General features: G+C 33.2%; 1 protein-coding gene across 3 annotated transcripts; it reads right to left on the bottom strand.

Annotated features, from left to right (window-relative positions):
• Nucleotides 1–648: 648 nt before the first annotated feature.
• Nucleotides 649–21,438, bottom strand: LOC129234661 (uncharacterized). 3 transcript variants are annotated; one of them, XM_054868702.1, is made up of 8 exons: nt 21,327–21,438; nt 20,926–21,037; nt 20,811–20,852; nt 18,651–18,761; nt 14,133–14,265; nt 6,445–6,545; nt 4,960–5,151; nt 649–1,852 (listed from the first exon to the last, which is right to left on the bottom strand). In XM_054868702.1, the coding sequence occupies exons 2-8, from the start codon at nt 21,028–21,030 to the stop codon at nt 1,820–1,822; spliced, it is 717 nt and encodes a 238-aa protein (XP_054724677.1). In that variant the 5' UTR covers nt 21,031–21,037; nt 21,327–21,438; the 3' UTR covers nt 649–1,819. The 3 variants fall into 3 exon arrangements, with proteins under 3 accessions (XP_054724677.1, XP_054724675.1, XP_054724678.1); XM_054868700.1 differs by having other exon boundaries at nt 21,159–21,422; XM_054868703.1 differs by lacking the exon at nt 18,651–18,761 and having other exon boundaries at nt 21,159–21,422.
• Between the last annotated feature and the right edge of the window lie 1,011 nt (nt 21,439–22,449).

Below are 22,449 nucleotides of genomic sequence, written 5' to 3'. Positions count from 1 at the left end.
TTAAAACTAAATACTGAAGATGGTTTGATACTGAACTTTATATTTGACTCCCGTTATAAAAATTAAACCCAATAAATTAAAATTGTGCCAACTACAACAACCTCCCTCTTCCCATTAATTCAATGTGAATATTAATTTCTAAGTTACCTGTTGATCTGTCCGTTCAATCTGATTTTGTGCTCTAGAATCTGTAAGTAAAGTTAAGCAACGTAAACTGCCTACCGACTGCTGTTTTTACTTCTGATTCGCCTTGGTAAATGTAATTAATTACAATTGACTACAAGCTAAAAGTACCTATACACTCTAATAATGACAGGGGTCAAGATTGAATAATGTTCCATTGAAAGGGGATCTGCTGGCCATAAAGTTTGGGAAGGGTTGATATACAGCATGTTTAGCTATTACAAATCTAATCTGGAATCTCTTTGGACTAAAGGACGTCACTGGAAATGAGTGGGAAGCTTGAAATTCTTTTACTGATATTTTGCTTTTGGACGAATAGATTGAGCTTAAAAGTGATCAACAAACTGTTTTTACAAATGAAATTTTGTGAAATGTCCGCTTTTACGATATAGAATTTCGTGAAGGGATCTCAAATAGGATCCGATGTGTCTGAATTGACCCCTGTTATATATATATATATGAAGGGCTCAGGACAAGAATGTGATCTGCCACATGATGTGAATTTTTCAGTAGGCCCATTTCCAACTTATAAAAACCTTTGTAGAAATTTTCAAAGTTATTATACATTCTATATTCTGCAATACTAAAACCAGCTGTGTTTTTCTCCAAATGATATAATCCACTGTCATGTTTATTTATATTTTAGTCAATTCTTTAGTCTTTCTTTTAAGTTTCAATTTTTAACAAAACTTTTGATCAAAAAGCCGCTCCTTGTGGCTTGTCACATTTCCGAGCCCTTCATATCTCTAATTCAGACTGCATTATTTGTTCTCATAGTATACTAGCACTTTTCAGCTTCAGAACATCCGGCAAATAAAAACAACAACAAAAAAATGTTGTTCTTTGTTATTGCCTGAGAGAAACAGTGCCCATACTGTCTGACCAAGGATTGTATGGAAAGACAAACATCCGTTTTACAGCCAAAAATGGACGAATCTATTATTTTTTACCGATGTCAGCTTTTGCAGAAGCATAGTCTCTTTTAAATGAGCGAAATACGCGTATCAAATTTTTACTTTCCCCCCTTATTCACATAGATTTGTCTTATCTGGACGTTTGAAAATTTCATGCAATTCGTGGTTGGTCAGTAGGGGGCATGTATAACAGCACCTTTCCGTAGAAAAATAGCAGCTTTAATAAAGAATAAAGCTTGATATAAACTTTCAAAACAAAATACAAACAATAACTCTTTTAACTGTCAGAAAAATGGAAAGCTTATTATAACAATATCATAAACAGGCATTTTGTCTTGAATGCGTGAAAAAACTGAAACTCAAAACTTTTAGTTATGTATGTTTTGCTTTTTAGTTATGTATGTAACTTTCGAATGCATGTTCCCAGAGACAATGTGGGTCTTTTCTTTAATGCATATAATGGGAACCAAAGAAAAAAAAAGAAAAAAAAGGCCACATAGCTGTATTTTTATGCATTCATTTTATACATTATTTAAAAATAAGAATGCTATTTTGTTGTAATGCCATGATTGAGCTGTTTTTTTATGGAATCATACTAAAACAGTAAAACATATTTAACTCATGGTTACATAGTAGTAAAATGAACAATTCCACAGTTCTACAAAGCTGCAAAAATCAGGAAGATATTTCCGTTCGATGTAGTAATTAGAGCATCGATCCATTCACTTAGTAGTAAATGCACTTTGTGGGCTATACTAAAAAAAAAAGAGAGAGCAAAAAAATATTGAATTCGAATTGTTAGCTCAACAGCTTAATAAATTCAAAAACAAACTTAATAGATGGTAATAACTTACATAAAATATTCTGAAATTACTTTTTTCATTGAGAGAAATGTATATTTATAACTGTTATTGCATGAATATTACAAGGACAATGTAAAACGTATAGTAACTCAAAAGAAATTACAGGCACAATGTACTATTGATGAACTTATCTGTACTTAACAATTCATCAAATATTAATCATGTAGGTACATTTTAATTTACTAAATAAAATTCTATCAATTTTGTTTTCCGAACTGAAAAATTAAAAAAAAAAAAAAAGGAGAGGATTGAAATTAAACTGACGAAAAAGGAAAAAAAAAATTAGTTATAGCTGAGATGTCTCTTATGCTTCATGCTACTTTTCTGCGGAAGGGTACTTCAGAATAGGTGGCTGGGTACTAGATAGGTGCTTCTACCTGGAGCACCTATCGTTTGGGTGTAATCAGGGCCGCTCCGTCCCTATGTGCAAGGTCGTGCAGGGCACAACGGCGCCAGAGTCAAAAAGGTGCCTGGTTCTACCAATCAAAAATGCTCCAAATGAGGGGAAAAATCTCCAACCAAAAAAATAAAATTGAACTTTTCATTACATCTATAAAAGTAGCAGTGAAATTATACTACTCATTAAAACAAGCAGTCCTCCTTGCTGCCTATCTATAACGAAAAAATTATTACCTTGTTGTGTCTGAATAGACCGGGATCCCTTGCCCTTTTTTGTTATTCATTACTAGCAAATGAAATTTAAAAAAAAAAAATGTTGTTTCAAATACGAAACAACATTGTATGAAACTCTGATTGAAAATCACTTAAAACTGTTTTTAGAGCTTCAATTTCAAAAGATTGCCAGCCCTAATGTTACTAAATATGATCTTATAATCACGTTTTTAGGACTTCAATTTCACAAAATATTCGGGCAAGGGTCTTCGAACCTCCTTCCTTAAATATCTTTAAAAGTTAGGTTTTTCAAACATGACTTACAATTATAAGGGAGAAAAAGAATTGATTTCTATCTATTTTTCAAAAAAAAAAAAAAACAATTGGGTTGAATACCAGAGTTCCATCCCTTATTCTAACGTCAACAAATATGGCCTAAAATCACGTTTTAAGGCAACTTCTATAAATTTCAGCGGAGCCCGTTGTTCCTCTTTTCCCCATAACACCACCAAAGACCGTCTAACATTGTGCTTCTCAAACTACAGGCTTCAAAAAATTTCCGGGGAGAACCCCCGGACCCCTCTTATAAAAAGAGATATTTTTTTTCAATTTGTGCCCCCCCTAAAACTATTTTCTAGATGCGCCAATGCTCCTGTTGTCATGTTTTGATGGGCATAAAAGTTTTATTAATTGTTTGTCACTTAGAGATTAGATAGATATTTAAAGTGGCTTTAACTTAGATATTAAAATATTTTCTTCTTCCAAAACGCATTATTAGCATATTAGAGGAGCTGCTAAACTCGGAATAATTTCAAGATGTGAAGTAAAAACGTACACCACATTGTAAAACTTAATATTCACACATTTTTTGTTTTATAAATTAAATGCCAAACGGGTTTTTTTTTTTCCATTTTATATTTGAGGCAGTGAGAAGCAAAGGGATGCAAGTGGCAATATTAAAAACTTGGAGATAACCAATACAAATGGTAGGTGAAGCTCTCCTCTGTCTTGGGGCAAGAGGTAGCACTAGTAGCCCTGGTAGATGCTGTGCTATACAGCATGATTTAGAAAAACTTTTCAATAAGAGTCTACCTGGGAGACTATCTTTAAACGCGTTTTACTCAAAACTTGAAAACTTCCACTTACATCCCTTTGCTTCTCACTTCCTCATTTGTCTACAAAACCTCCCTCCAGGTGTTAATAATATTTTCCTCGAAGGCCAGAGCATAAAGGCACTCAAAAGACATTTGCACGACGGCGCTGATCATGCTTGGCGCAGCCCTGGGTGTAATCCCATAGCACTGGGGTAAAATTGATACCCAAATTCTATACTTCTGCCCATGTCTATTTCTAAGGATTTGTTTTCCTTTTTATATATTTGATTGATATTATTTATTTATTCACTTATTTTCTTAGAAAGTTGACTAAAGAGAGAAAATGTTTAAAGAAAATCTCAGAACAGGCAAATTTTTCCTGTGCAGGCACTGTCTGATCTGGCTCCCTCTGGCTACTGCCCTGAACCATTTAGAAACTAAGCATAGTGCAAGTTTGGGAAATAGGAAATATTAAGATAGATTATAACGTAAGTAACATATAGATAAGAAATTAAACAATATGTATCACAATATTTTTTTTAATAATAAATAAATACATAAACAATAGACTATGAATCAAAAGAAAATAACAACAATGTTCACAGTCTGCTTCAAGTAGACTATCAAAATACAAATCTACTTTTCCTTGGTAAGAATACTTAAAGAAAAAAGTGGTCTTAAGGGTGCAGTAGTTAATACCCGATTTTGGAAGCACTATTTTGGATGTCTTTTTACAGTCCCAATATGCTTATTTTTTGACTAAAAACTCAGCACTTTCCTTGAAAAACATTAATGAGGGAATTGAGCTTAAGAAATTCCATTCCTCAATCCTAAAGATTTTTAAACAATGAAACTGCACAAAGACAGTCCTCAGTCATACCTGATAAACTACCATTGCATTTGTTGAAAAAAAAAATGATACTACCTTGTAGGTAGAGACCTAGAGTTAGTAGGGTAGTAGAGAAATAGCATATAGATCTTTTCAACATATTCCTGCCAAGTCTCCTGATGTTTTTCCTATGAACTATTGTGCCTTTCGTCTGCTAAAAAGAGCACTCTCTAAACGCCAATCCACTACCATTGATGGACTTAGGAAAATTGTGGAAAAGGAATAGCAAGCGATGCCTATAGAATTGTTACGAAAAACCCTGCTATCATGGAAAGCAAGCTGCATACTTATAGTCAAAAAAATAAATAAATAAATAAAAAAAATAAATTAAAAAAAAAAAAAAATAGAAAATCCTCTAAAATGTATAAAAAACCCCCTCTGTACTGTAGTTTCCAACAACTTACTATGAGTCGAACTGCAAAATGAGTATCTTGATCAGCTCCAGTGGTAGCAATAGCAGATTTCATTTGACCATTAGGTAAAACTGCAATATATCTTCCTCGTTCCGACACACTTTCAACAGTAACAAATTGGTTCTGCATAAGAACTTCTCTGACTTTAAAACGGCACTCGGGTGTAGGAAGACCATTGGGACCCTAAATGTAATGTTAACAGTAAATTTATTAATGTGAAAATAATTTAAAATTTGCTTCAAAGTTAATTTTTAGGGGAAAGGGAGTTAGGGGGCATTTAAAAATCTTTACATGGACCAAGTTGTTAACAAGCAAACAGTACATAGGTGCTCAACATGAGGATTACTATCTTGTTTTGAATCAAATGTTGGCTTAAAAAATAGAATTAAAAAAAAAAAAAACATAAGAGGAAAAAATACACTATAGGTTATTAAATATTGTTGAGATTATCTGATTTAACTTAATGCTCAACGAAGTTACTTTAAATCATTAAATAAATTCATAAAAATATAAAAGTTGCTCCTAAATTGAATCTTTATTCAAGTAAAATAACTAATCAATAAAATAACTAGGCTCAAGTTATGAAGAGAATTTATTCTCATTATCTAACTTTCAATCATAACTTGGAGTATTGAAACATACATATTTTTCTTATTGGGAAAGTTTGGTTTGAAATGATTAGAACCGCACTTTTCTTTGTTTCTGGCGTTGTTTTCTTGGAATTTTCGAAAACTACAGGAAATCTTAAATTGTCCTTTCTGACCCAGAAAAGTTATTTTGTCCTTTTGAATGCATTATAAAAAGTGCTTGGTATTTTAAAAATAATTCTGTTATTTTATTCTTTTTAGTGTAAATATATTTTAGAAATAGAATAATTTTACCCTCATGAAACTTCACCTTATTTTTTCATATAGAAGCTTGGTACTAAAAGAGAAAAAACCTATATACGTGTCTAAAACTTTAAGCAGTTGGCACTAAAATTTAATCTTTGTTCCTCTCTAGGATTTAAGCTTGCTAATTTCATGCTTGCTTCAGAGAAGCCTTGATTCAAAATTTTCATTATGATTGCTTTTAACATTACTGTTGCAAGGCAACAAAATTTGTAACAAATTGTTTTACATTTAAACATTTAATAGGGAAATTACACGAGATTTGCTGTTTTCCATCCTAACTGAAATAATTATTTTATTTTAGAATTTTAATTTTTCAGCGCTAAGTTGTACCTTAAGAGTAAGCAAATCATTTAGTGAAATCCCAAAGTCTCTAAGTGGTCTAGTTGCAGAGATATAAGCAAAACCAGGAGTCAGATTTATCCATGATAATCAGGCCAAGTATAATAAAAGTGCTTAAAAATATGCATTCTCTCTGTATACAAACACTTAAAAGATTCATAAATTCAAGTGATACAAATACTTGATTAGATATTTCAAACTGACTAAAAATTTTGTAAGAATAAGTGGAAAAAAAAAGACTTACAGCTGAGTATAATTGAACAGTGCCCTCTTTTATGGCTAAATAATTGAAATTATTGTGAAGTAAAATGTATCCTTCTCGATCTTGAACTATGGTAAAATGTGCTGCAAGAAAAACAAAAGAATAACCCCTAAAACTATTTTTACATATCAAAATATCATTTTAAATAATAATGCAGAAGAGCACACAATGATATAACATTGCTTAAAAGCAATAGTAGCTAAATTTATACAATTTTATTCTGTTTTAGCAGATACTTTTCTGCCTAATTTAAAAAATGCGACTCTCTATTAGAGGCAGAAAAAAACTTATTTGGTACTTTCTTCATATTGAACTTTATCTTTCATTTTATTTTGTAGAAAGTTTGAAATACAACTTTTAAAACATTTTGCTTCATACTGGATAAAATTCAGGGAGACCAGCCAGAAGAGAAAGTGCAGAACTGGAAGGGGAATATTCATTTTAAAAGTGTGGATTGCATTTTTGCTTTACAAAGGATCTAAGAAGTTTATGTATGAAATGAATTTCTGCCAGTAAATCTTATTCACTTATGTTGTTGTAAATTTGAAACTTCTCACTAAGGATCATCAACCTATGAAAATTGCTTCAAAAATCTTATTTGGTTCAGTAGTAGTTCAACAGCTTGGTAGAATTTTTTTTTATAAAAATACATGTTACGACTAGAACAAGATGAAAAACCTTCTTCACCTTCTGTAAGGAACAGATTTTAATTAAAGCACTAGAATTAAGTTAAATTAGAATAGTATTAAAATCTCACTCCCACTTGAAGAAAAAAGAATTTGATAAAAATATGGACTAAGATGATTTTAAAAAAAAGCTTTGAAGTGTTCACTCCTTGGGTGCAAACTAATTTTGTATTAGTGAATAAAATATGACAACGTATATAAAGTACAAATTGAGAATGGAAAAAGGTTAAAAAAACCAGCAAACAGTTGTTTCGGCACTCTAAAATACAAGTGCCATCATCAGTGCATTAAAAACGAAGACAGGTTCACCCGACTAAAACACAGTCGAGGCGAACAATGGAATGAGAGACGAGTTGTAAAAGATATGAGAGCAGTACCGGAAACGATGCCGTCAAAGTTACGTCAGAACTCAGAGGACAGTTGCACTCAGGAGAAAACGTCTGAGCAGTCGTCGACTGCTGTTTGCTGGTTTTTTAACCTTTTTCCATTCTCAATTTGTACTTTACATACGTTGTCATATTTTATTCACTATGCAGTACAAAGTTTTCGACTACTTTTTATGTATTCACTAGCTTCAACGGGCTTTTGGTCGTAAGTGAATTCCATTTTTTCCATTCCTTTCTACTGTTTGTTTTTTGTCCTTTATTTTTATCATGTCTGACATTAATAGGTTTTGTAACCTACGGGTTAAGAAATTTAAATTTTTAGATCATTTATCCTTTTTGTGTGAATGTAAAAAGAGACGAGTTATTCCTAATTTTATTTCACTTGAGGGCAATTTATCTCGGTCAACGAGAATTGATAAAAATTTGTTCAACTTTAAATTGGCTCTGTTAAGAGCTGTCATCCAAGATACGCGACAAAAAGTTGCAATGATTGAACAGGAGCTTTCTGATTTACATTTACGTGTTTCTAATTCCAGTCGTCATTTTGAATTTTTTGACAGGAGGTCTTGGCAGAGAGCTGCTTTTTATTCAAACAAACACAAATCAGTACTTAATAAAAAGTTAACCAGTTTGTGTAAAGTTTCTTCTAATCTTACAACTTATAACTTACCAAAAGTTAATGTTAATGCTGTCATCAATCTTTCAGATGTTTCCTTAAATTCTGTTCAAGTTAATGCTTTAAAATTCAATAGTAATTTTGCGGCTCCATCTAAACCGTTGTTTCCTCTTTTAATTGCTCCGGTCGAAAAGGCCTTCAAATTTAGTACTTTAACTTCCACACAGAAGGATTCAATCCGTCATCTCATTTCTAACAATATCAACTTCAATTCACAGTTCCATAACAACAAGCTATATCATGTAACTCGTACCGTAAGAGATTTATGTGCTAACTCTGATTTAGTCATTACAAACGCTGATAAGGGGGGCCAAATTGTTGTTCTAAACAAAAAAGATTATATCAACAAATGCAATAACCTAATTTTAGACGGGCCATATGAAAAAATCAAACAAGATCCTTGTGGTAAAGAATTAAAAACTATCAGTAACGCCATTAAGTCATCTCCGTTGATTCCAGATTTCACAAAAAACGCTTGATTCCTTCTGTTGCACAATGTTCCAGATTCTACGCTTTGCCTAAAGAGCATAAACCACTCATTCCTCTCCGTCCCATTGTTTCTAACATTGGTAGTGCTTCTTATAAATTTTCCAAATTTTTAGTTTCCGTTTTTTCACCTCTTCTTTCCAGTAACTGTTTTACTGTTCGGAACTCTCTTGACTTTGTTCGCAAACTTCGAATTTTTCAGTTAAATACCCATAGAATGGCCTCTTTTGATGTGAAATCACTCTTCACTAACGTGCCTGTTGAAGGTGCGTTAGACTGCCTTAAAATGAGATTAACTGAACATCACTTTTCCTACTTTGAGATCAATGAATTGTGCAATTTAACACGTTCTTGCTTAAAACTAAACACAGTTTGTTTTTGACGGTAATTTTTTTCCGGATGACTGAAGGTCTTGCCATGGGCAACCCTTTGAGTGCAATTCTAAGTGATTTGTACATGCACTATTTCGAACTTAAATTATTTAAAATTATACAATTTGATTTTCACGTCAGGTACGTTGACGACATTTTTGTGCTTTTGGACTCGTCTGTCAGTGACCTTGATAACCTTTTATCCATCCTAAATACTATTGACCCACATATTCAATTTATGGTTGAATTAGAATCTGGTAATCATCTTTATTTTCTTGATGTGTCCATCACTCGTCATGACAATACGTTTACAACTACTGTTTTCCGTAAACCCTTTGCTGTTTCTCTTCCCCCCCACAAGTTATCCGTTCATCCTCCTAAGCAAAAATTGGCTGCTTTTAGATCTTTTATTTACCGTGCTTTAGCCATTTGTTCAAATTCCAATTTACTTTCATCATAACTGAATTACCTACGAAGTATTGTGGTGGATCGGGGATTCACATCAGATTGATACCATTTATAAGAAGCTATGTAGCTCAACTAACAAAAATCAAACACTTGCTCCTGTGAACTATTCGAGTTCCGTTGTCTTACCCTTTTTTCCTAAAATCAGTCTACAAATTGCCAAAATCTTAAAAAAGTTTCATTTTTTCCGTCACTTTTTCTCCTGTTAATAAATTAAAATTTTCATAGCTTAAACACCCTGTTCACAACCTTGACAAATGGGGCATTTACAGTGTTCCCTGCCAGTGCAAATTGGCCTACATTGGGCAGACTCGACAATCCCTCAAATTCCGGATAAAAGAACACGAAAATTACGTCAAAAAACAGGATCTCAAACGCTCCTCTGTTGCTCAACATTGTTGGTCCTGCGGTCATAATTTTATTTTTTCTTCCGCCAAAGTTATTCACGAGTGTTCGTTCATTCATGATTTAGATTTTTGGGAGTCATATTACATATGGAAAAATGCTAATTTAATCGTCAATGATTTGTCTAGCACTCCCCCCTTTTCCTAATGTTTGGAAGTCTGTTATTTGATTTATTTTTTGTCCGTGACGTTTTCTCCTGAGTGCAACTGTCCTCTGAGTTCTGACGTAACCTTGACGTCATCGTTTCCGGTACTGCTCTCATATCTTTTACAACTCGTCTCTCATTCCATTGTTCGCCTCGACTGTGTTTTAGTCGGGTGAACCTGTCTTCGTTTTTAATGCACTGATGATGGCACTTGTATTTTAGAGTGCCGAAACAGCTGTTTGCTGGTTTTTTTAACCTTTTTCCATTCTCAATTTGTACTTTATATACGTTGTCATATTTTATTCACTATGCAGTACAAAGTTTTCGACTACTTTTTATGTATAATTTTGTATTAAATTTCAAGGCTGTAAATGCATAGGAAAACCGCCGCATGTGACACTGAAAAGTTGTTTTCAAATTCGTAATCTCCAGTAACAATTTGCTCAGTGCTTGAATAAAGTTTAGCCTACAATGCTCACTAAATTAGAAACCCTTATCTTTCCTGGTCTAAATAATTGAGAAAATTGGAACTTCATCTTGTTGAAGTTTAGTAAGACCTCATTTGTTGTCTCCTTATCTCAGGAAAGATATTTCTGTATTGGAAAGGCTTCAAAGAAGGGTTACTAGACCAGAAATGGGCCTCTCAGATTTAGACTAGTGTTCACTCTAGAAAAATAAAGGGCAGGGTGCTGGTCTTTAAAAGGGGCACTATTTATTATAAAAAGGGCACTATTTTAATGTGGTCTCAACCCATCCAAGACCAATGACGCACCTCCCAAAAAGTACTGAGCTTCCCCCCCCCCCCCAAAAAAAGAGAAGAAAAATAGCATCTTAAAACACCTTGCGAAAATTTCATCCATTCCTCTGTACGATGTGCACCCCCCCTGAGGGGCGTGCACAGCGGGGGCGGGGGAGAAGGGACACCTGTTGGGGCCAGGCCTGATCCTCAAGGGGGTCCAATATTTTTTAAACTAGGGATGAAATATAGAGGCAAACAACATGGAGGGGGACCCGGAAAAGTCATTTGTGACGGGCCCTAAAATTTCTGTACACACCCCCTGACCCCCCCCCCACCCCATTGACTTCAGTATTGAATATTTCTTCCAGAAAATGCACTTGTCTTAAGGGTTAGATTGCCCCCCCCCCCCCTGTGCCAACTAAGCATATTTTTCAAACTCCATAGCAACATTTAGCTAATGCTGAATCTTAGCTTTGGGTGTGTTTCAACATTTTCAGGCTATAATTGTGACTACTTTTCCTATAAGAATAAAAAAATTCTAGGCATTTCAAAATCCTTTGAATTTCAATGTATGATGAACAGTATTTAATTACGGATCCTCCCTTCCTATCTAAAAACTGCCTAGTAATGTGCTTTATGCCATTAAGTATTTTAGTAGACATCAAAACCATGAGGAATGTAAATTCAACTTTTAAAAAATATTGTACTTTAAACAGAATAATTATTAAAATACTGTGTGCAGTGCTTCAAAAATGCAGTCGTAGCAATATGCAAAACAAAAAAAGGCTTTATTTGAATGCCTATTGTTGGATTTGACACAACTTCATGACACAAATGTGTTTGCAGATGTATGCGCTACCCAAGTAGCTGGGGACAATCCAAGATTTTAATTTCACTGACAATTTTTATGAAAATTTAATACATCAGCATTTTATTTTTGTGATTTTTTTAAAAAGCAATATTATAGTTTTATATATATATATATATATAAAAGAAACAGTAAAAGATCATTTTAGTTGGAAAAAGCATAAGTATGTCAAAAGTATGTTTTTAATTATGTCAATAAGTTTTTTTTAAATAATCTGTTAGTATACAAATCTTATTCAAGGATAATACAAATACTAAGCAAAAAGGAATGAATGAATATTTCGCAACAGAAAATTTCCCTGGCAAATTTTACACAGAACAATATGTTTTCATTTCAAACGTTCTTTTATTGGGGGGGTGGGGGTTAAAAATTCAAGATAACAAAGAAATACCCTTGTATTTCGGTTCAGTAGACTTTGTACCGTGTACTACTTAGAAAACAATTAGAAAGTTCACCAATCAAAACCAAATGCGAAAAGATTGCTTCACAATCACTAGCAATGCGCCAAAATTAGCTAAGCCTAATTTCCACGTGCAAAAGAAAAACGGACACAAAGGGCTGAAACGTTACGAAAATTGCCTATTCATACGATGTTTATTGCTCAATTCAACATTCTATTTCAAAAATAATTTTTTATTTTGGTGAAGATGCCGTTTTTGTTATATTATTTTCGTTAATCTTCCGATTTTGCAAGTGCGATTTCGGGGAAGTGATAGTTATAAATGGGGTAAAATCGACCTGTATTGGACCTTGAAATTGTTAACCAGAACAATAAATATGAGATTTAAAACGATAATTTCACAAACTTAGTTATTTCGTGTTTTTTTTTTTTTTTTTTTCAAATTTATTTTATTTCTATATATTTTTAAAAAATCTTCGCCGATTAATTCAACAGGATTCATGGGCCCCGTTTGGCTAGCGGGCCATAGGTTGTGCATTCCTTACACTCTAAGGAATTCAAGCACTAAGTTAACTTTCAAAACTTTATCAATCACTTCAAAAAAAAAAAAAAAAACGATCTTTCCAATCCCTTTACAAGGATTATCAAGAGCATACGAACTCTGCTTCTGTTCTGTTTTGCAGGAAAAAAGAAAAAGAACAGCCTGAAATATTTCAGTAAACTTCATATTTTTTTCGGCCGGCATCATCGTCAAGAACCGTGTATTTTCAAATCAAGAACCGTTTGCGTTTGCACTCGGACTTTTCGGACAAGAAATGGAGCAGTTCATCTGCCTCTGTTCTTGTCTGACAAGTAGTACCCCTTCTACTTTTCCTGGAACTGGCGCCCCTGGTCCTACAGATGAAAAAAATGTAGGAAGACTATTTACCACCCTCCCTCTCTCATTGCTGATTCTCAGAAACTCAAGGATGGGGAGGAATTAAACAATAATCTCTCCCCCGCTATCGCGGACGACCGAACACCTTCCCTCACCCTTTCAAACCCATCCTCAGCAGAAGGAAGAAATCTATCTTTTGTTTCCAACTGATAAGTCTGTTAGAATTCCGAGAATCTCATCCCCTCTTTGCCTAGGTGTTTGCATCTCCTTTTATTCATGAGGCCGTTTTCAGGGTGAAATTCTGGGGACAATGGCAAGACATGAGCGTTTTTGCAGACGATCGCTGGACAAATAAAATCGCCCCGATATCGCTGCGGGGGGTCCCAACGATACTTGAGGCATCTTTTTAAAAACACAGGGTGCATATTGTTATTTTTGAAAAGGGCAGGGCGCATTTTGCGATCTAAAAGAAGGGCAGGGCGCATTCTGCCGATATGGAAAAGGGCAGGGCGCTGCGCCCTTCAAAAACGGCCTAGCGGGAACACTATTTTAGGACTATGATAGAGGGGACATGATTCACTTGTTTAAATTTATCAGAATGAAAGACGTTAATGGGTTAAATTTTTGCAGGGAAAGCAGGATGAGGGGTCATTGTTTTAAGCTATTTAAATCTCAGGCTAACCTGTAAATAAGGGAAAATTACTTGTTTAGTAAAGTCGTGGGCATTTGGAACAGCTTACTGGAAGAGGCGGGTAATGAGCAAGGGGTTGGATAGCTTTAAGAGGGCCATTGATCTTCATTGGGGACTTATAAACTGACTAGAACCAGTCTGGGACCAGCTCGGCCCAGAGCCTGTTGCTGGTCGTCATATTTGTATTTGTATAGAAACAAAAATGCTCTTTCAAATGACATAGGGGCGTTAAGGGGTTGCAGATATTCTTTTGCACACTTATTAGGCAATTTATGTGAAATTTTAGCTTAAAAAATTAGTTTCCAAAAAAAAATGAAAATTTAAAAAATATGCTAAAAAATCCAAGGTGCACTCCCCAGGGTTCAAAGTAATTTTGAACCAAATTTCAAGGTTATAAGATGCTACGGGATTTCTTAGGCATGGAACAGCCATAGGCAATTTTTTTAATACATAGAGATACAAAAGATTGTAATACCATTGACGAACTGATGCCCATCTCCTCCAAGACAGTCAAGAACAAGACGTCCATCTGGAGCTTGAAGAATCTGTAAGGACTGACCAGATATTCGTGAAATAAATGACACAACATTGCCACTTTTAATATTTGCCTGTGGGAGAAAAAAATTCAAACATAATCCTTAAAACTTTATACTTAACTAGCAAAAATACCCGGCGTTGCCTGGGTCGGTAATAATTATGAGAAACAATCGTTACTTGCCCTTGTTTTCTGTTTTTAAGCGAAAGAATTTAAAACAAACCTTTTTGACGTGATTAAAAATTGAGCTTCTTCCTTACTCATTAAACTAAAATAGCAATAAGTATAAAGAACAAAATAGTATTCAATTAGAAACGAAATCACGACATTTAAGCATATACAAATTTGAAGAATTTCCAAAATATGAAATTAAACTTTACATGTTTAAAAAGATTTATCTGTTAGTACTTTTTTTTTTAATCTAAAACCTTCTCTGTATGGCTATTGATGCACGAACTGTTTTAAAAAATGTAGCCGCCCATGTTCCTCTTACACTTGCTTTAGTTATTTTGGGAAATTTCAATTTTTGTGGGCACTTGGTGCGGTTTAAAATCTTACCAAAATTGCGAGAATCATTTTGGGACACTTTCGATAATACTCCCCCTCCTTACTAATTTTTATTATAGAAATATTGTTGCCAGATGCTGAGATACTTTTGGTCAAAATAAAATGGCGTAAACGGTTTCATCCGAAATGTTTCCAAAATAAGTAGTAAAATTTGGCGATTGTTTGAAATCGTGCAAAAAGAAAAATTAATGGAAGTTTTTGTGCGGTTTATGGATTTGCCTAATTTAGTTGTTGAATTATTTTACACAGTATTTTTTTTTCAAGTATCTTTGATTGGCGATATTTTGTTTATATGGTGAAAGCTGAGAAACATAATTACGTAGTCTTTGGGCTCAAAAACAGCGACAGTGGAAAAAACTGCCAAATGCATCAGCTACTGAAATCTTTCTGAAAAAATTCTGGCGATATTTTTGCTGGTTGGTTGGATATAGTGTGCAGGTGTCCAATCAGCATAAATAATAATAATAAACCATTAACTACATAAGTTCTGTTTAAAAGTAAAATGATCAGCCAAATCCATTTATTTTTAGCCAATCTTGTGGAAAAGTGTTACTTTAAGATTTGACTTGAGAAAAGCCTCAAAAAGTCAGACGAAACGCAAAAATATTCAACAATACAACAATTTTTGGGAGTTGAGATGACACACTAAATAATGACTTGGGTTGATGAAAGCCTTCGAACCGGGAACAAAAAAAGCTCATAACTCGTTTTTTTATACATCTTAGAAACTTCGAACAGATGCTATCTTCAGCAGAAAAATTGGCGCTTTCGATGGACATATGTTAATATGTGCACGTTTTTTTCCACCCCCATATTGGGGCATTTATGCGAAAATTGGTACTGAAATTGGAATAAAAAGGGAACTATCAATCGGATTTTTTTCGAACTGGTCTATAAACCTTCCCAGTACCAAACTGAACAAACGGTGAAAGTTTCAGCCAAATCTGCCGGGTAGTTTCGGAGATCTTAGGGAACAAATTTACCAAACTCCATTTTTATATATATAGATAAGCAAGCATAATGCCCACTAAGAATAAAACAGCCAATCTAATACTTTATCTTGAAAAACTAAGCAAGCATCTAGGGAATCGTACTCCATTTACCACAAAATTAGCATATTATAATTTGATATTTTTCTTGCCAATAAGCAAATTATGAAGTCCTTGGACATTAAAATCTATATTTAACAGAGTTAGAATTTTTCAACACACAGAATATACAGCTTATTTTTTTAGTTTCAATGAAACACGCAAAGCATAAGCAAATCATACATTCACATTAAAACTAAAAATATTCACATAACAATAATTACAATGGCAGGAGGTTTCTTTCTTTTTTTTTTTTTAAATCATGAAATAATCACTGCATAAAAAAAATATTCATTTCATTTTGTAAATATTTGCTTATTTAGTGCACAATCTGAGAATTATTTCCCACAACAAGAATTGTGGAGTCAATAATACATTAAAAAAAAAAATGATAACCCCACACCAAAAATTTAATTTTTGCTTTCCACTAAGACTCCTTTTCCCAGTTGATAAATTGTACCAACATGTTTCCATCAGCGGACGACATGTGACAGAAATAATACTTTCACAACAATTATACAGTGATGGATCTAAGGGGAAAATGGTGAGGCCCTTGCCCCTGGGAGCAACTTCTGGGGGGGAGTTAAACGCACTAATTCACTTCATTTGAGTGTTTTCCCCCTGGAAACTAGATTCCAAAAAAAAAAAAAAAAAAGAAAAAAAAACCTTAAAAAAAAGATGGGTATGGGCAGCTGTTTTAAGATTTGCCCCAGCTTAGAAAAATCACAGATCCGACACTGCAACTGTATTTAGGTGAAATAAGAAATCCAAAATTTTTTTTATGAATTGAATTACAACTATAAAAATGATGATTAAAGTGAAAAATCAATCAAAATAAAGCAAATTATCAGAAAAATACAGCATGCATCTATTTTAAGGCTACAATGAAGCCTTTTTCATCAGCGCAAAAATGTTTGACACCGAGCTGGTTCCCTCATGACCTTTTTGTTGTGAGTTGGAAAGTTTTGCACTGATGAAGAGGCTCCATTGAAGCCGTGAAATAGTGTTTTATTAACATTGGTTTTTACTTCAACCCCAACACAAAGTTAATTTTTATATACAAATTATATACATTAATTTGCATTAGCTTTTTGTGGACCACATGAAAACAACTTGCAGACAATTAGTGGTCCGTGAACCACAGGTTGAGAATTACTGTTTTAAAACCATCAGAGGTCACTCATCATTCCTTGAAGATGATAAAAAAAGTGTATTGTGGGGACTGGGAAGGCGACAGCTGAGGCAAGCTCTCCCATAAGCCCTTTTCAGAAAATTATTTGCTTAAATCATATTTGTTATTATGTTAATAATATTGTAACAATGTTCTCTTACCATAACCTTTTCACTTTAATTGAACTTTAGAGTTATGTTTGGTACAGATGTGATATACCCCCCATTTGGCGACATCCGATTTTTTGCACAAAATTGAAATATTTTTCTCGCCAATGAGGCGATAATTTTTTAAACATGGCATTCCTGGTGAAACTGATCTGTGTTTGGCAACACAAAGGCAATCTTGTTCGAACTTGTTTACTTGGGCTGTTTACTCGGTTTCACGCAGGAGAGATACGTGTTGTTTCGTGCAATATACCTTACAGGAAAGCTTATTTTGTGTTAGTTTAGATTCAGTAGTTGTGTTTTGAAGTAAAAACATTAGAAAATGTCAGTTTCTTCAAACTTGAACATTAATTAAAAGTTAACTCCAACGTGGTGTGTCTGTAACGTGCCATTGTCATATGATGTTTTGTTTTAGACTGAGTGTGAGGATTTATACTATAAAAAGGTAAGTTCTTTGTTTTAGAATTCAAAAAAAACTCACTTCCGAAATTCTTTGTTTTTTACAAATCCTTGAAGGGTTCTTGTAGTTTTTAACTTTATTTTTACTGTAGGTAAATTAATTCTACAAAAATAGTACGGTTATTTTGTTCTAAAAGTTCATTCTTATCGATGCCCACGAATTATTTAGACATATTCTATTAACGTGCCTTCTTTAGGTACTGAATTTCTGAAAAAAAGTTGACTCCAGCATTTTATAAAAATATAAAGGTGTTATTTTATGTAAAATATAATAGGTATTTTGAGAGTATGTCTATATAACAAATAAATGTATGGTATTTTTGTATTGTTTATGTTTAGGATGTTTTGTTGAGACATTTATACTTTTCATACATCGAAATTTGAGTAACTAAGCGCTTTTTTGGCTGAAATAGTTATGGATTTTGGGGATGTTTTCTGCTTTAAACATCGCGATTTGAATCGGTTTGCTCTTTTTTAGCAGAGTATGAGAAAAGTTTTTGTTCGATGAAATGCATGTTGGAAAATAGCTTTTATTTCTATTGGTACATATTTCGTTGGTGAACTGTTATAGTAATTTGTTGATTTAAGCATTTTAAATACTTTCTAGTAATTGTTCTTTGTGTACAAAACCTTTCTAGTTTCTGGTATTTTTGAAGCGTATATTCGTGATGTTTTTTGTTGTAGTTTTATGTTGTTTTTATATATATTGTGTTCTGAAGTGCTTTGATCATGTTTTTTCATCTGATTTTTTCCTGTTGGGGCAAAAAAAAGCATCGCTAAAAACAATGTATGACATATGTTGTCATACATCGTTTTCTTGGCGACGCTTTCTTTGCGCCAACAGGAAAAAGTCGCCGAGGGTGGGGTATATCACATCAGTTCCTTATGTTTTTGTTGAAGAAGAAAATTCAAATTGTGATGAAAAGAAGAAAGGATAATAAATTTTCAAATTAAAAATATGAAACTGCATTTGGAAATGGCTGAATGAAAAAGGAATTAAGCTTACTAATGTTGGATGATCTAGGACTTTATTTAATGCTTTAGCACCAACTTTAGTTAATCCTTTCAAAACGCCTCCAACTTCTTTTGTGACTGTGGACAGAGTACCCTGAAGACCCTAAGTTGAAGTATGAGCAAAAAATCACTTAACAAATTATAACACATTATGAATATGATTTATTTTCTTTACTAATATTTTTTTTAAAAAAATCAAAATAAAATTTGATAAATTGTCTGATGGGGGGAAAAATACATTATAATTTATCATGGTTCCATATGAAAATAAAATGAACAAAAAATTCCAAGCTTTATTTCAGCTTTTGAACAAACTTGAAAAAAAAAAAAAAAAAGAAGAAAAAATAATGCATATGGGCAGTTCTCAAAAGGTGGGAACAAAAAAGTTAACTTTGAGCAATTTCAAAACATTTCGAATTTGACATCAATTTTTATTTTATTCTATAGTATGCATACCTAGAACACAATATATGAACATGAAAAGACAGCAGGGAATAGTAAAAATTGTTAATTAGCAAATTAAATCAGCAATCTGTAGGTAACAGATTTTGGACATTGTTTTCCTGTAGGTAACAAATTTTGGACATTATCATAACGTAAGTTTCACCATTTTTGACAATTGTTAATCTGATTTTTAACTTTTCCAATGAAAATTTTATTTACTACTTTTTAAATTTTGCAATTTAATAATCAAGAGGATATGAATGAAATACTTGAATGGCTATACATGCTGCTCCTTACATTTAATAAAGTTTTGGAATGATTTTGAAGAAATTGATGCAAGGTTAAAAAAAAGCTTCAAATTAAAAATAATACAATTGTAAAAAGTGACATCAGTTTTAATAATGAATATTTTTTCTAGTGTCATAAGAATTAAAATGATGTCTAAAAAAATTATTGAAGAAAGAAATTCGTATTTCTATTTGGAGATCGTTAAATTATGTTTCCAAAAGAAAGAAGAGAAAAAGAATTCTAAAATAATAAAAGCGGAAAAAAAAAATTGCTAGCGCTGGTGATAAAGTCGCCAAAACTGGTACAGCTGACGATAAACTACATTTGTCAAATTGGAATTCCCCTCTGGTAACCTTTAGCTTATCGTATACTGTGTTGTCGCCAACGGAGGTTTGCTTGGCAATTTTAGCGCAAAATGGCTTTCGGTTCGATCATAAGCAGCCATGTTTCTACTGTAATTTATGTATTGTTCAATGTGTAACATATTAATTATGCAGAATACCAATGGATTAAAGAAGATAACATTATAATAACGTTTTTTATTGAGGTTAGAAGACAGTAGATCATCAAAAATTATGAATAAATGGACAGAATTATCGGCTTCAAGATCGTTACGCCATTTGGACATCTCACATGTACGTTTAAAAAAAATTATTTTTCTTCTAAGATACTGCATAAAAGCTTATGAAAACACTTTTAAACAATTAAAAATTGATTCCGAGGCTCGATAAACACCTTTAAAATGAAAACATCATATACTTAGTTCTCAAAAAATAGCATTGTAAAGATCGTAAATTTTGGACATGCATCAAATTTCAAACTTACTATTTTCTAAAATCGTTTAAAAAGCGAATAATCTGTCTTTACTTTTGTTATTTGTGTAAAATATTAACAAAAAATTATTCAGTGTAAGATTCATACCTTTAAATTTTTTTTGAAACGTATGGAAATAATTAAAAAAAATTTTTCTTTAATGGTACATTTGCTCAGTTAACGTTTTGGTATGTCCAAAATTGCACCTTTTAGCAAAGAAAATATTTTTTAAGGGCATTTAAAGAGCATTTTTTCCATAATTTATGTCAATTCTTGTCTCTATACAGTATTATAATTTAACTCAAAATTTTTTGGGCTAATTAAAATGAAAGTTATTTGGTGTTGAAGCTTCAAAGTTGAGGTCTGTGTTTGCTCCCACCTTTTGAGAACTGCCCTTATGCATTTTTTAGGAAACTCCATGCATACAACAAAAAAAAAAAACTTTCAACTATTTATCCAGTACAAAATGTTGCAAAGAGGTGCATACGAACAGAAATGCACAAATCAATTGGCACAAAAAAACTCAAAACACAAATAAGTGAATGAAACTTGAATCAAAACTGTCATAGGTAAATTTAATAAATTACAACAGAGATCTGAAACATACCCCAACAGGATAAGGAGATGTTGATGGAGGAACATAACTAGCCTGAAAGAAGAACAACTGTTAGACTAGATTTAAAAGTACAGAAATTATGAAGAAACAAAGAAATTTATCTTACTGCTGGAGGTATATTTGTTCTTTGAGGTGGAGGAGTTCTGGGGCAATAGGGAGATGTAGGAGAAGGCAGAAATTGCCCATTAGGTGCTTGAGGATATCCAGCCATTTAAGCCCTAAGGGGGAAAAAAGACAACATAGTATCAATTACAGCTAATAGACGACAGAAGCGATCGTTATTAATAACAGAAATCTAAATTCAGATTTTCTGATTTAACGTATTAAAAAGACATTCACCTTAAACACTAATACAGTAGTGTTTTCTTTTTTTAAAATATTCGAAATGAAAATATTGTTCGAAATAAAGAGAAACTTTGAATTTGATGAGCTTTTCAAACAACTAATTGAGTTTTATTTTACGAGAAATATAAAAATTGTTAAAGTTTCTGCATAATATGCGCTCACCAAGATGGATGGTTAGTCAGACGATAACAAAATTACTCATTTGTCATGAATTAAATAGAACTTTCCCGATGTCGACAAAATCACAACAAAGATGAAACATTGCGCAACCATGGAGAAATTGGGAACTGAAAGTAGCCAACACGCCATCTGGCGAGAAAAATCTAAGGTAGTGTTCGACGAGCTCAACCAACGCCTCCTATATACAAAATGCTAGAGTCCCTATATGAATGTCCCCATATAAGGACTCTTAAGGTACCGACTGGACACATGTTGAAAGCTAGAAGTCGACAGCATAGACTAATAATAAGAGTAGACCGAGCTATGGCAACCCTTTTGCTGCTCATAAACCAAATCATGTGACTGGTGGATATCCTAGCAACAGCGGGCTCAACGCGAACGGAAGAATGATCTTTTATGGAGTCCGATTTGTAAATTTGTTATTCTAAGTTGTAAATATTTTGTTAATATAGCGAGTTTTTCGTTTAGATATTATTGTGCATTTTCTTAATTCAATTTCAATAACTCTCTAAGCAATTAAAGATGCAACCGCCCAAAAACAATCGACAAACGGTAAGATTTTTACCTACAATTTCAATTTAAGATACCGATTAGTACATTTTTGCGTTAACGCAAAACGTTTACGCCATTACGTTTACGCCAAGGCTGACGTAGCAGTTCCGAATGAAATGAAAGTTACTGAAAACTGTGATCAAAAACAAATTACTAATGTCAAAATAATGCATAACTAAAAGAAAAACAGCTCAATCATCTCTGCACCTGGAAAAAAAATATATATATAATAAAAACACATTACGTCTTAAAATACATGTCGAGTGCCAAACTATGGATAATTCTGCCATCTAGCAACCATGCTGACAAAGTTTTCGCCAAGCCTTCCACCAGTCACATGATGTATCCATGAACCATGAACCAATTTTTTCATCAGCAAGTCCGGGAAAGCTCTGTCTACTCTTATTATTAGTCTATGGTCGACAGGCATTTGAATTAGTATTGGTATTTAATTCGAACTATGGCCCCACTCAATGCGCTGGCGCATTGAGTGGGGCCATGTTCGAACATACTCAAATATACCTTTTTTTGTTGGTTTGTTCAAGTTGGAGGA

This window comes from Uloborus diversus, chromosome 1, assembly GCF_026930045.1.
Source record: "Uloborus diversus isolate 005 chromosome 1, Udiv.v.3.1, whole genome shotgun sequence".
NCBI lineage: Eukaryota > Metazoa > Arthropoda > Arachnida > Araneae > Uloboridae > Uloborus > Uloborus diversus.
This window is presented reverse-complemented; position numbering and strand designations above follow the sequence as displayed.